The sequence below is a fragment of the Lactuca sativa genome, chromosome 4 (genome assembly GCF_002870075.4).
Source record: "Lactuca sativa cultivar Salinas chromosome 4, Lsat_Salinas_v11, whole genome shotgun sequence".
NCBI classification, from domain to species: domain Eukaryota; kingdom Viridiplantae; phylum Streptophyta; class Magnoliopsida; order Asterales; family Asteraceae; genus Lactuca; species Lactuca sativa.
This window is the reverse complement of record NC_056626.2, coordinates 406104521-406119793: the sequence shown is the minus strand read 5'-3', so window position 1 is coordinate 406119793 and position 15273 is coordinate 406104521. Positions and strand designations below refer to the sequence as shown.

Sequence of the window (15273 nt, the reverse complement as noted above, 5' to 3'; positions counted from 1 at the left end):
GATTCTCTTCTTTTCTTCTTCAAATATACGTTTTCTTTGATCAAATATGTAGGCTTTAGACGGTTTGTCAGAGAAATTGGCATAAAAGCACGCACAAAGGCGCAAAAACGAACACATGTTTACTCTTACTATTCATAAAATTTCAATTTTGGAGCTTTCAAGGTCATTTGATGTCAGGGTTAGTCCATGTGGAACTGTTGTTTTCTTACATGGTGCTCCAACACACTCTTATGATGTCTCAGGTTTTATATTATCTTTAAACACAATTCCTAAATCAATGAGTAATATGAACTTTATAAACCTGTTTTTTAGTTAATTTTGAGCTTCTTCATTCTTATGTTTACATGGTAGAGGCCCGGATCCACTTACAACCATCATCTATTTCCATTGACAATATGATTTCTTACAACTGTATAAACAATTCAACTTTGTCTTCCAATCTGTTAAACATATGTGAGTTGATTGTATAGAGAATAGAAAATAAGGGAATGGAATATGGTTCTTACATCAACTTTGGAGGCTTTAGATGGTTTATCAGAGAAACAGTTATAAAGCACACACATAAACTCCAAACCGATCATATGTGTAGTCTTACTATTTATGAAATTTAAAATTTGGACTTTTCAGGGTCAACTAATGTATGGCTTCAAGAGTAAAGTGTTGGGTAAATCTAGCTTTCAGTTTCTTTTGATTATGATCATTCTCTTTGTGGTGGTTGTTGTTGGTGCTGCTATTTCATTTTGTGAAATTCCTTCATAGTTTGAACTTGGTGATTTTCCCCTGCTAATTTCTCATATATTTTGAAACAGTCTTTACTTGTAAGTACTGAAATCAAATCGGATCTAATAATCTACTTTTTTTTTTTTTACTTTTAAGGTTGACCCACAAACTATTATAGTGTGATTATTGCATTCCATGTGTTTCTACAATCATAAGTGAAAGGGTTAAATGCAACAAATAGCAATTCATTTTCATTGATTTGTTTATTATAACATCCTTCTTTTATTTCGTTTTATTATAGCATTTGTATTTCGTAGATTCTATCCAAATTGAAGCAATTTTGTATATTATAAATGCTAAGTATAATGTCATAATAGAAAAAAAAAAGTAAAATGCTAAAATTAAGTAGAATGTATGGTATTAATGGAAGTAGGATGGTGTATACAAATATATGAAAACATGTTACTATTCCTTGTGTTGTAAAATTTGTACAGTACAAATCTCCGTTGAATTTTAAGTTTAGAAAGCAATTAAGATTTTAAAAGTTACTTTTTGTTTTTTATTTATTCCAACTATGCTCTTATTAAATATTTTGTGGTTAACCTATTTAGTATTTAGTTATTTACATTCAGATTGCCTAAAATAGTATCCAACTTATTCACTTTTATCTGTTTCTTATTGATGTACATTTGTTTTCAGGGGCTTTTGGCACTGCATCAACATTTCTTAAAAAATAAACTCTTATTCCTCATCATTGTCTCTTTTTAGGTTGTTTATTCTAATTTCACTATACTAAGTTGGGTACAAAAAACCAACATTGCAAATGTTAGCCGCTGAAAGTTGGATATTGTAATAAATATATCATATAATGTATATTGCAATTCCTTTGGGGTCGTCCTTTTTTCTATTTGGTTTATGCAACAAAATGAGTAGACGCAATTGTACACAAATGGTACCTAACAAATGTAAAAGAACTCAATATTTCCGGATAAGGTACTTTGAAAGTTTATATATGACAATTTAAATGCATCATCATTCACCGATAAGGACAATGTTGCTACCCATTTGAAGGTTTGATTGGATCTACAGCCTTCATAAACTTGTCTATGTTTTTGGAAAGCTTAATGTATCATGCCCACAAAGATTGCTTGACTGAAGATATGGAATCATTCCACTTAAAGGGCTTCAACCCTATTTTCTTTTCTTCCTATTATGAGCTTTATTTTTCAAATTGTTATTCTCTTCTGCCCTTAACCATTAGAGGTTGATGTTGACCAAATTTATATTAGAGATTATGTAATGCTTTACTTGAAGTAGTTCATGTCACAAACTTAGTTGCATCATATGTGGGTTATAACGTGATGTAGTAGTTGATACTCATCAACATGAAGAATCCTAAAAAAAAATTCATTTTTATGACCCATTAGATGAAACTTACTTAAATCATGAAATACATTTGCATGATCGGTCACTAATTTTTTTAGTTAGAGTTTGTATCCCAACTCCTTCCCTTAAATAAGTTTATTTAGATACCAATTTTTCCAGTTCTCATTTTAAATTGTTTTTGATGATTTTATTGTTCTGTTATATGTACATCACATTACATGTCTGTGTTTACACTTCAAATTCGCATGCTTCATTATCTTTTCACCCAAACACCGTATTTGATTCTTTCTAAAATTTGGATTTCACAGTGTATGCAGGCTAAGCAGTGAAACAAAGATTTGACGGAAGTAACTAACAAAGGATATTTTTGATGTTTAGATTGGTGGAAAACGAGCTGGTATGCTATATTTTTCTTTTTCTTATTATGAGGTCTATTTTTCAAATTCCTATTCTCCTTTTACACTATATTTTTTACTCCATTCACATAATTTCATAAAGCACTAAAGTAGAAATAAATGTGTCTTATATGGCTTCTTCTTTTGTTTTTTGTTAAATTTATATCTACTGATTGGCATTCATCTAACTTGAATCATTTATCAAATCTTAAATAAGTAACTTTTAGATCATATTAACACCTTAACGAGCATCCTTCTTGTTTTCCACTCTTTCCATTAACTTTGGGTTATGCATCTATAGTTGAAGCCTTGCATTCTTTTGTTGGGTTTTATTCAAAAATTAGTTTCAAAAACTCAAGATTTAGCAACAGAAGACTTTATAATTTTAGAATAATATAAATTAGTTTAAACCCACCAATGATCTTCTTGCAAGGTTTGGAAAGAAACATATCAACCATAGTAGGAATAAGAAGTTGACAACCTTTGTAGTCCTTTGAATCCTCAAGAGGAGGCTTGAATGTTGATGTATAATATGGAGTATAACTTTTCATTAGATGGAAACACCAATAAAAACCCAACTTGATGAAGATGCTAGTCAAAACTCTTAAGCTTTAAGTCAATATCCAAATATGACTTAAAGAGACAAAAATACAAGCAAGTAATCTTCTAGCACTCCTTTGCAAGAAAGAAAGTGAGAGAAAAGAATGATGGTTACAGTTCTAGCATCTAAAGAAAAAAGTGGTATGAATGTCTTTATAAAGCATATACGTTAACCATGAGTCCTTAACCCTTTAAGCACTCCATTCGCTTAAAGCCTATATGTCTCCCATGCCTTTAAATCATGCTTACTTTCCCTTATTATATTCAAAACACCATGACTAGCAACATGCATGAATGTCTACGGTTTATATAAAAAAAAGAGAAGAAAAGTTTATAAATTTTTTATAATTCTTTATAAGATATAAACTTTAACTTTAGCTAAAAGACAAAGGAGTATTTCTAGTCCAAAACAATATACATGACTTAAGAAATCATACCTTATGATATATTTTGTTACTTGCCATTGAAAATTAATATTTCCATGAAATAAGTAATTTTCAGTTAATTATAAGAGTTTATGAATATTTAGTAAAATCAATTTCTAATAAATAATCAATTGTATCAAGTTGTTGTTAGTGTGAACATTTATGAATATGATCATATGTTAATTAGCAATATCATTCTAATATGATTCTTGAGCATATACACTATATCGCGCTCTAGTGCTAAAGCTAAGTATCGTGGTCTAGCCAACGTCGTTAGCAAAACAACCGGGCTTCGTAATCTCCTGCATGAACTCCATATGCCTCTTTCGTCTGGCACTCTTGTATATTATGACAACATCAGTGCCATCTATATATCTGTAAATCCAGTTCAACGCCAACGGACCAAGCACATCGAACTTGACATTCATTTTGTTTGTGACAAAGTGGCCATTGGCCACATCTAGGTTGTTCATGTTCCTTCCCGATACCAATATGCAGACATCTTCACCAAAGGCCTTCCATTTCCCTTATTTTCCAAGTTTCCATCCAGTCTGAGTATCCGAGAACCTTCCCATGAAATTGTGGGGGGCATATTAGCATGTATATATTTGTATAGTTCTTATGGCTCTCGACCCTTTAGGGCTCAACCCATTCTTGTATATGTACTCTATATATTTGTGTATTGTATTTGTACTCTATTTTGTGTATGATGAATCAAGATGTTTATGGGAAAATATACGACTATTATCATCTTGGTTATCACTTTCTTGAAAAAAGGAAAAAAGAAAAGCTCCAATTAAAGTGAGAATTGTTTTATGTTGATGTTCAATTTGCATCACTAAATTATAGTGATGAGATTTCACAAAGTTTTTTACTTCAAATCAACCATTTCAATTCAATCTATAACTTAAGAGTAGCAACATGCATGTTAAATGGTTTCACTACCAAAGGAGATGGGCATGAACACGACCAATCGGTGATCATGTTTTTTAGTTTTTTGGTTTGTTTCTTCTCTATGGTTCAGACCCATCTTTTATCACTACTTTTGTTAACCTTTGTTTTTGTTTGGGCTGAGAAATAAAAGTGGCTTACTTCTATACTCTTTACAAACTTATTCATTTCACGGTGTTTTCCTACTTCCATTGCATTTTCTTTTTTGTCTTTAAACATGCATCCATTCGATCCGTACTTGATCACCAATTCACGCTTCTCTTATCCATCTTCAACAAACCCTAACTTCAAACACTATCTCACCAAAGCATGTAAAACCATGACCAAACCATTGACACTAATTGAACAAACAACAAAATAACGAAATGCATATGCATTTATTACCAAAATCCCATCACCCATCTCAAAGTCCAATCACCTTACCAAAGTCAAATGGGAATTGTACGTCTAAATTTAGCACATTATAATATAATAACCTCTAACATTGTTGAGTCCATCAATGTATTATCGATAGATTAACGGAATGTGTCGATGATGATGCTCATTGAGGTTTTGCGTGATACGATTCAATGATGGTATTCTCAATGTTGTAATGGAGGAAATATATATATATATATATATATATATATATATATATATATATATATATATATATATATATATATATTGTAGTAGAACTTCATAATCTAATCAACCCTTATACACATATAGTGCTCAAATATTAAACATGTAAGGTATACACACATCGACAACATCTTTGAAGTACATGATTATAGCAAATATGGTGTTGTCAATCTACAATATATGACTTGTAAATGTAGGAAATGACGATGCTCTGGTATAACATGTTTTCATGTGATACTGACAATGAGATCACTAGGTTTCATACACTTTTACTATTTTGTTCATTTTTTTCACGTTAGCGGTGTATCAAGCTGCATACGTAGAGGAAATACATACACTTCACCATCGTACCTTTTTTGTGATCAAATTCTTATTTGGCATTCACAATGTCAACACTATCATGTTATTAATTCTCAATGTAATCATGTTTTATGTTTATGTAACTGAAAATAACTATATTTATATAAATGATGTATAATAAAACCCTAAACCCGAACCCTAGTAGACTCTAACATACTCGATGGAATGGTTATTGACCGATCAATCATAATTGTTTCAGTAGTGCTTTTATCGTGGCACGTTTCACCCTAAATCCTAACGTCTCCCTTAGGTTTCTTGTTAGGCGCACTAGGTCTAGCATTTGAGGAATAAAAAAAATCACCATTTAATTGGCAACTTTTTAGATTATCTAACGGTAAGCGACGATTTTTCAGATTTCTTCTTAGATTATTATTGGCATGTATCAGGATAATAAAAGAAAATACAAGTTAATAGAATAGAGTCCGAAATATAAAGAATGTTTTCGAGATACAAATAACGTCTACAAAATAGCGTCGAAATGCCATATTTTTTAGGTACATCCGTCTAAAACATGATTTTTTGTGTTACACCCATGAATATAACAACTAGAGAAACATTTTTTTAATAGAAATGTTCAAAAGTAGCATTTCAAATTCCAAAACCCAAATAACATTTATCACTATAATGAAACTTATCGAAACCAAAAACTAGTGATATTAGACATATTAAAGGCAAAGATCGATGGGAGGGGGGGTGTTTGCGTGTGTATGTGCAAATGGAAGAGCAATACACTTTATACGTATTTGAAATCCAAAATGGACTCGTTTCAAACATGATGGTCATTTCGGTTGATGAATGAGTTTTTTTTATGTTATTAGTAATTCTTCTCTATACTTACATCCACAATTTGTGCAAGGATAATTCGGTGCGGTTCCATGCCGATTTGAGGGTCCAGGCAAAAAAAAATTAACGCTCTTAGACCATTTCCAACCCTACATCAATTTTTATATTTGTTTTACCCCTACAAAAATAGTCCATAATATATTCTTTTTTTGAACTTATATAAATTTGTCAAACACACCCTTCAACTAATTAGTTCTTAACATGTTTATATACATTTTTTCTTGTGAAAATTTAATAAAATATATTCATTACAAGATTATTACCAAATTAATATTTGTATATTGCTAATTCGAAATAGATGTTGTTTTATTAAAATGACATCTGTTAATTAAAAAAGTTACATAAATTTAAAACATTAAAATTTAGTTTTATATTTATGACTAGTTAATATCAATTTAATATATAACATAAATTTAGATTAACTTTTATAATTATAAACTGATAACAAGTTAATATATGATTAAAATTGAATAGAGATCAAATAAGAGAGATAAAAACTGGCACATAAAAGATTTGCATCATTTTATTGTAAATGAATAGTATAACATAAAATTTGGTGTTATACTATGTTTACATCAAAATGTTGTGGAAAATAAGTGGGGTTGGAGATGACTCCACATCAAAATGGTGTAAAAATTGGTTTTTGGTGGAGGATTGGATATATCCTTACTAGAAAAAAAGTTAATATTTTTTTAACAGACACTTGTGATAAATTTCTCTTTAGGTTGTTTTTGTAATAGACAAAACTTCAAAAATGGTCCCTGTGGTTTTAAAAAATATCAAGTTTAATCCCTAAGTTCAAAAAACCTCACAGATGGTCCTTGTGGTTTCAAAACTTTTAACAAATAGTCCCTTAGCCACATAAAAAAACTAATATGCCCTTTCTATTTCTTTTTAGAATTAATTTTACCTAATCCTATTTTAAAAAATAGAAAAACAAAATAAATAATTCATTGGGCCTACCTCCTCCTCTCTCTCTCTCATCTTCACCATCGCTATTGTCACCGGTGGTGGTGGTGGCGCCGATAAGGAGTGGGCCATCAGGGGAACCAGATTCTTGTGAACCACCGAGTTGCTGTAAGGCATTGACAAATCGTCTATGCAGCTCTGTTGACTAGCATCTTCTTTGTTTTCTAGATGTTTGTTGAGCATTTGGTGAAGAACAAGGAAGCAATCTGGAATTGGAAATGGTTTTTGTAAGTAAAATGTTTCCCCTCACTGGATTCTTGATTCCAAGGGTGATAAGAGAGAGCCCTGGAATCGGTGATTCCTCCTTATCTTCCTCCACCACTGTAAACCCACAAATTCCCTTATATGGGATAAATGCTTTTGTGGGATATGGATTGCCGATCATTCCATCATCTTCTTCATCAGTTCTCTGCGATCACACATATTAATAATTCATAATGCTTTCAGTTATTTGCTTATGAAACGGCTTATGGTACACGATCGATCACGTACCCTTTTAATTTACCTTTTTGGTAATTTGATGAATTGATTTTGGTTTCCAAATTTAGGTTTGATTTGTGTTTAGATTTGGATTTGGATTTGGATTTGGATTGTTCCAAAGCTGAGTGGTGCTCAACCAATTCTTCTTGTCTCCACCGCACTTTTCTTTACTGATGATTTCGAGTTTTGCATCTTCATCACTAGTGTTCTTAAGGGGTATGAATTCTTCAAGTACTGGCTCAGGGTTTGATGATTTCTTCAAAACAATCGTCTCCTCTTTCAATGTAATGATTGCTGAAAGAAGAAAGCAATAGATAAATTGATTTGTACTAGCATTAATCGTTTCCAAAACAGATTATCAAACAGTTTGTCCGCAATATCCGAGATTATCCCCTTAACTACTGCAGAACCACACTCCACCATTGGAGCTTCCTGATCGCAACCTTCCATTCGTGATTTCAGCTTCTCCGAACAGACGAAGACGAAGACCTGTTCCCTTAGCTCTCAACCGGAGATGATGAAAGTTAAAGCCTCAGAGGGTCGCCGGAGATCGACCACTTTGTCTCTCCTTGCGATTTGAATGACCACCATCGGAACTTCTCATCGCTTCTGATTTGTTCGTTCCACCAAATCCCCAAACAGATGAAGAAGACGATGTGCGTTTTTTATGTTGAGAGAGAGAGAGAGAGGGGTGGGGCCCAATGAATTATTTATTTTGTTTTTCTATTTTTTAAAATAGGATTAGGTAAAATTAATTCTAAAAAGAAATAGAAAGGGCATATAAGTCTTTTTATGTGGCTAAGGGACTGTTTGTTAAAAGTTTTGAAACCATAGGGACCATCTGTGAGGTTTTTTGAACTTAGGGATTAAACTTGATATTTTCTAAAACCACAGGGACCATTTTTGAAGTTTTGTCTTTGTAATATTATTAATTGTTTGTTTGTTTTTTTCTCACAACCAGATAAATGTTTTATACACAATATGTTATTATTTTAAACCTATAAAAAAATAAGAAAATAAAAACATATAAATTAACTTTTTATAGATACCTAACATGAAAGAATTGAAAAACAATAACTAAATATTATAATTTACATGAATAAAAAATTAGATTAAGGCGAAACAGTAATCAAAAATCAGATAAGAGATGAACCAAAAATCAAAAATCAAATCGGTGAAGTTGCAGGAAATCAAATTAACACAAATTGAAGATCGGTTTTTTTAAGGATATGTGAAATCTTATTATCAAAATTGATGTAGTAAGAAAGATTGAATTAGAAATCAGAAAACATAAATTGAAATCGAAAATCAAAAGGTTGCGTAAAAAACCAGAATCGATTATTTTGTTACCGTTGAAAAAAAAAATAGAATTGATAATAAGATCAATGCGATGATTATTTCAGAAAAATGGTAAGTCCCTAAGTCTGCAATGCTGATTTTGTTTTGACTCAATTTTCTTTTATTATTCCACTCAACCGCTATATATATATATACACACACTAACATATTAAAGTATATAAAAATGGGACCCTAGAAATTTGGAGAACATTAGCCGTTGCCCATGCTACCCGACCCATTAACATGGCCCACAGATCACAAAGATCAAGATATGATTATCAAATAAGAAAAGGTTATACTCCATCATCCGAACGAAATTACTACATAAAAGGAGTATATGATATAATACGACCTAATTAATAAACCATTTCCAAAAGATAAAAGAATCCAAATACCATCTTCAATAAATAATAAATAATAAAAAATTCAAAACAAAGAAGGATTGGGTTGTACATGACATGAGCATAGACTTTCATTTAAAAAAAAAACATGTTACATCATGAATAAATATGAAAAACTAAATACTTTCATTTATATAAAATGATGTATAATAAAATGGCTCCCATAGGTTTCTACTTTCTTGCTAGGCGAACTAGGTCTAGGATTTGAGGAACTGAAAAAATCATACTCTTTTAGATTAGATTTCCCGTAGATTATTGTTGTCACGTATCAAGATAATGAAAGAAAATCCAAGTTAAAACTATAGAGTCTGTAATAATAATAAAGAACATTTTCGAGATACAAATAACGTCCATAGAGCCCAAAATGCCACATTTTCGAGGTACATCGAACTAAAAAAGTGACTTTTGCATTACACCCACCAATACATGATGTTATTTTTGTTAGAAATATTCAAAAGTAGCATTTTGAATTCCAAAACCCGAAGAACATTTACCAACATTATGAACCTTATGATGACATGAAAAAGTATGATTTAGTTGAAAACCAATGATACTAGACATATTGTGGGTGTCCAAAAGACAAAATAATCTAAATACCATCAATGTCAATAAATAATACATAATAATAATAAAAGTTTCCAAACAAAGAAAAGCTGTACATGAAATGACTTTCATTTACAAATCCACAAACGCAACTCGCCAACATATAAGTTAATTAAAAAAATCACCAAACAGAATGTGCAAAACATATCCGGCCACCAAAAGAATCTAAGCTAACACTAACCATACCATCAACACATTACACAAACGGCAAACCAACCCCAATTTATAACCTTATTAGTATAATTTTATCCTTGTTTCAATTGAGCTTCGGCAAATTGGGCACTGCTGTAGAGTTTCTCCACACTCACAACATGTCTGCACAAATAAATATATACAGACATCTCCATAATACATAATAAATAGTATATTTGCATTTTTGGTCCCTGATTATAGCTGATTTTCGCAATTTTGGTCCCAAAAAGTTCTCTTGCAATTGTTGTCTCTTCATTTGAGGTTTCCGTTACGTTTTTCCATGTGAAATGTCAATTTTTGGTTTTGCAAATTTGGTCCCAAAAATATTACTTGGAAAAAATAAGGACCAAAATTGCAAGAGAAAAGTTTTTGAAATCAAAATTGAAATAATTATTTACACTCAGGGACGAAAAATGTAAGTTACTTTACAAAAAAATTAATAATAATATGTGATAGTATTACCTGATGACCACAGCCAAATGCCATATCCTTGGGGTTAGTAAGGCAAATGGGGCATACCTACATAAAATATAGATATAAATTAATTGCAATTAACCTTTTCTTAAAAGTCAAAACTCCAAAAGACTAAAATGCACCTGATTGTCATAAGTAGAACTAGGAGTAGGAGCAGGAGCAGGTGGAGCCCTGTTTGGAAGACTAGTTTGATGATAATAAGGGGTGGGGGCAGGGGTAGTTTGGTCATAATAAGATTGTGAGCCCTTTTGAAAGCTACTTGAGTGTGATGGTTTTGAGTGGCGGCTAAAAGATGATGGAGGAGGAAGGGCAATCCTATGTGGCGAAACTCCTTTGCGGCTCCTGTACAATACATCCAATCCAAGTCCAACAAAATAAAATAAATAAATATTTGACCAAGAGGGTAAAAAGGTAAATTTTACCCTAATATATTCAGTTCGAGTGTTGCTATATATTGAGCAGGAATTTCCATCAAAGCTTTAAGAGCAAATTCTGTCTCTTTACGGATTGTAGCCACATTCTTGGACATGATTTCCGTGAAATTCACAAACTAAACAAACAAGATTTATTAACATTATTGGATGACACTCAAGGGCATTCATGTCTTTTTACACAAATGCTGACCTGGAAATTATCAAATTCACGAGAGGGGATATTGTCGTCAAATTCTTTCATCATATCCCACGGCCCATCTCCAACTCCAACCAATACAATAGATAGTGGAACCTTACTGTAAAAAAAAAAAAACAAAGGGTATAAATTATAAAAATATAAATTATAGTAATACTTTAGTTTTATTATATAAATTATAAATTATAAGCACCTTGCTTCAACTATGGCGTCCACAGTTCTCTGTTCTTGTGGACTCAAATTACCAGGCTCAGTATCAACACTTCTTGTTACCTTAAATTTAATTAAAGGTTAATTGTGGAAATTTTGTAAAACTGTAAAAAGATTAAATTTATAAAAAAAAAAAATCACCTGCCCATCTGCAATAATTAACAACACGTGATACTGGCCCCCGCTATGTTCAACGATAGTCATAGCCTGTTCAATGACAGGGGCAAATGATGTTGGTCCTGTAACAAAAAACATAGAGGTTAAAAGGGCAAAATGGTAAATTTTACATAAGGAAACAAATTATAGAGTTTAAGATCTCAAACCTGCAAGCTTTAAATGAGGGACAATTTCCCTGTATCTACTCAACACTTCCTCAAATCCATTACAAAACCTTTCTTCTGGATAAAAACTGAAAACATCTTGATCATGTGTTGATGCTGCCATTTTGTAACAAAAAATTGTAAGATACTATATTTTTATTGGATTATGAATTGTAAATAGTAATGATTAAATTACTATTATACCATCTCCAAATCCATAACAGGGAATCAAGTTGTCTTCATCAAAGGCAGCTAATGTTTTCCCAATAATGGTTATTGCTTGTTCATACGGATTTAAATCATCTCCAATATGATGTAGACTTTTTCTATTGAAAGACCTTGAACCTATTTGTAAGTAAATGGATAGTTAGACTTTAGTGAGTTTCACATCACAATGAAGGAAAAAGAACAAAAAGGGTAATAACGTAAATGTTACCAGTCCATTCGTTGCTCTTAGTGAAGTCGATACCAACAATTAGGTTAGAAGATTCCAGCCCTGCACGAGCAAGAGCTTCAGTCACCTGTGAAAAAAAAGTGGAAGTGTCATTCTATTAATAATGGAAGCTTTCAACTAAAGCTACAAGATAATACTCCATATGAATGTGCTAATTTCCACTATCATAAAAGTTCCACCAAAAAAAAAAACAATTTTTTTAGCAACAACTTGCACAGACTACAATACAATGCACAATATTACAAAAAGTATGACATATTTTCGAAAACAAGATCTCTCCAAGAAACATCAGCATACCAGAATTCATCCAAACACAAAAGACAAAATCCATTATCCAAATTCTATATAAGATTGACATATCCAGTGACCATTGGATAGGAATAGGATACATCACATCTTGCAAAATGTGTAAGAAAAAGAGATTCATGAAATTCTACCTGTTCCAATGAAGTGTAATTATCTGCAATCCTTGAATACCTCCGGTCAAGCCTCCTCTGTGGTCTATGGGGTTGACCAGATGGTGATGGTGCTGGTGCAGGTGCGGGTGCATGATAAGGTTGTGAATAAGCAGGATAAGCGTCATGAACAGGATAATTATGAACGTCTTGTGGCGGATTTGAATAAGATTGTTGAGGATAGTTTCCGTATTGACTTCCAGTAAAAGATGATGTTGATTGGAACGATGGTGACTGTCTGTCAGTCGGACGCTCCTCTCTTGAACTTCTGCCCCCCATCCAATACGAACGGAATCAAATCAAGTTATCTGCAAGATTCCGATTGATAATCTTTCTTGAAACAACCTTCTCGAAAGTAAACTGTAACGATTTGAATGTAAAACCCCTAAGATGGAATGAAACGCCTTATTTATGGTATGTTTTGAATCGCTAACAGAGGAAGATAGACTGGAAATTACACGAAGAAGATACTTATAAACCTAGGAGTTCACGAGATTAGAACAATGGGGTCTTCCACGAACCCTAGCAAGCGGTTACGAAGAAGCTTCGCCGACATAACACTTGTAGAGTAATTTTATCTGCATTTATTTCGTGTACGACTACAAATTTGCCTATTTCATTTTAAAAAAAAAAAAAAGAAAGAAAAAAGAAGAAGACAACAACCTTTCTATGGCAAATTTGTTTTCGACAGATGTACGTCAACCCACGGATTACGACACCGGAATATCTAACGATTTATCTCTAATAACTAAATTGTTAAACAAAGCAAATTTGGGTTTACGAACAGTGATCAACCTAGATCTGCGAAATTCAATCGAACAACAACCACCGATGAAGATTGAATTCAGCGTCAGTCACTGATACTCGACTGGACCGGACTGAAATTGATCTAATCCGCAATTTTTCAGAGAACTACGAGATGAACTGATGAATCTACATGAATGATTCAGATAAACAAACCTGGATTAAATTAAGCGAAACAGGATCATTTGCGGTTCACAGTTACTTTCCTGAAAGCAACAATTGAGGATTCGAATTGTCTCCGAAAAGCAACGTAGCTTTTGAATTAATCAATGGATTCGCTTTTGGAAGTCTTCGTTTAGTTGAAGTCTATCGAATCATGCACATGGTGGGATGAACGAAGTCTACCAAAGTTCTTTGCTGAAATTCTTTAATCTTTTTTAGTGCGAAATCATTTGAATTGGGTGTATGTTGAGTTGTAGGCCACACGTCTCCATTAGAATATATGGATTATATTTTGTATGATAGCGAAGTAAATAAAAGAAAGTTCGGATAAATGAACCAATTTTTTCTTATTTGACTTGAATTTTACAAATGATATACAAAATTGTGTAGTTTATATTTGTTTTTGTTTAAGGATCCATGTTATTTGTTTCAATTATTGATGCTAAAATATTAAAAGCATTAGTTACTGATTGGTTGCTTTTTTTTTCCATATTCTATGGGTTGGATAAAGATACAACAAGTGGAGGGAGGATTAAATTATAGTCCTTTTCAAAACAAAAATGTCTTATTCATTGTAACTTGATGTCTAATGGTTGCTTAGATAGTTGAGTACCATCCATTGAAATTGATTATATACAACTTGTTAAATAGATTGTATTATTTTTTTACTATCATTGATCATCATCTATCGTTCTACCCAACAATTATGAAACATTCCTTCAGCCGTTGACATTAAAATTTTAGGACATGTCAAAGATAAGATTTTATAACCAAATGCAGAAGTCCCACAATTTCACCATATTTAAAAGAATTAAAAACATTGTTTAAACTGTCGGAGAGAATCGAAATTGATCTCAAAGAAAAAAAAATATTAATTTCAAGCTTAGAAAATGTACAACTTGCAAACAATGTTTAACCAAACTACTCTTTGATTAATAGGAAAAATAATCCAAACCTAATTGATTACAATATGTCTCTCTTAATCCTAAACTTGATTATAGACATGTATATATAGCCTGACATACCAACTTGTATCAAACTAGAAACTTATAACCAACTTGCCATAAAACAACTAGATTGCCTGGCCTCCAAGTTCATCATCGACTTAGGATTCCAACAATCACCCCCGAATCTCTAAGTCTTTCCAGAGATGCCTTCGATCCCGATCAAGCTTCACATTTCCTTAAACTAGGTTTGAGCTAGTGTTTTAGTAAGGATGTTCGCCTTTTGTTCTTCACCGGTGTCACAACTGGAAATTTTGCGTCATGTAATCTATACACTCAAGTTAATGTGAATCAAAAACTTAAGAACATGTGTGACACCTATGATTATGACATCAAAAACTTCAATCAAATACATCATACAAGTGCTACAAATAGTCATCAAACAATTGGAAACTCTAGAAGTTCTTATTTAGGTCCACCTTGGACTAGAACTTCCTCATTGGATCCAAATGGACCAATAAGCTTTCAATTTG

General features: G+C 32.1%; 1 protein-coding gene across 2 annotated transcripts; it reads right to left on the bottom strand.

Annotated features, from left to right (window-relative positions):
• Positions 1-10146: 10146 nt before the first annotated feature.
• Positions 10147-14049, bottom strand: LOC111883039 (E3 ubiquitin-protein ligase RGLG2). Of its 2 annotated transcripts, none has more exons than XM_023879396.3 (12): positions 13791-14049; positions 12813-13138; positions 12358-12442; positions 12126-12266; positions 11925-12038; positions 11743-11840; positions 11585-11664; positions 11386-11491; positions 11184-11311; positions 10884-11103; positions 10750-10806; positions 10147-10410 (listed from the first exon to the last, which is right to left on the bottom strand). In XM_023879396.3, exons 2-12 carry the CDS (start codon positions 13107-13109, stop codon positions 10330-10332), a joined length of 1407 nt encoding a protein of 468 aa, XP_023735164.2. In that variant the 5' UTR covers positions 13110-13138; positions 13791-14049; the 3' UTR covers positions 10147-10329. The 2 variants fall into 2 exon arrangements, with proteins under 2 accessions (XP_023735164.2, XP_052626696.1); XM_052770736.1 differs by lacking the exon at positions 13791-14049 and adding an exon at positions 13626-13644.
• Between the last annotated feature and the right edge of the window lie 1224 nt (positions 14050-15273).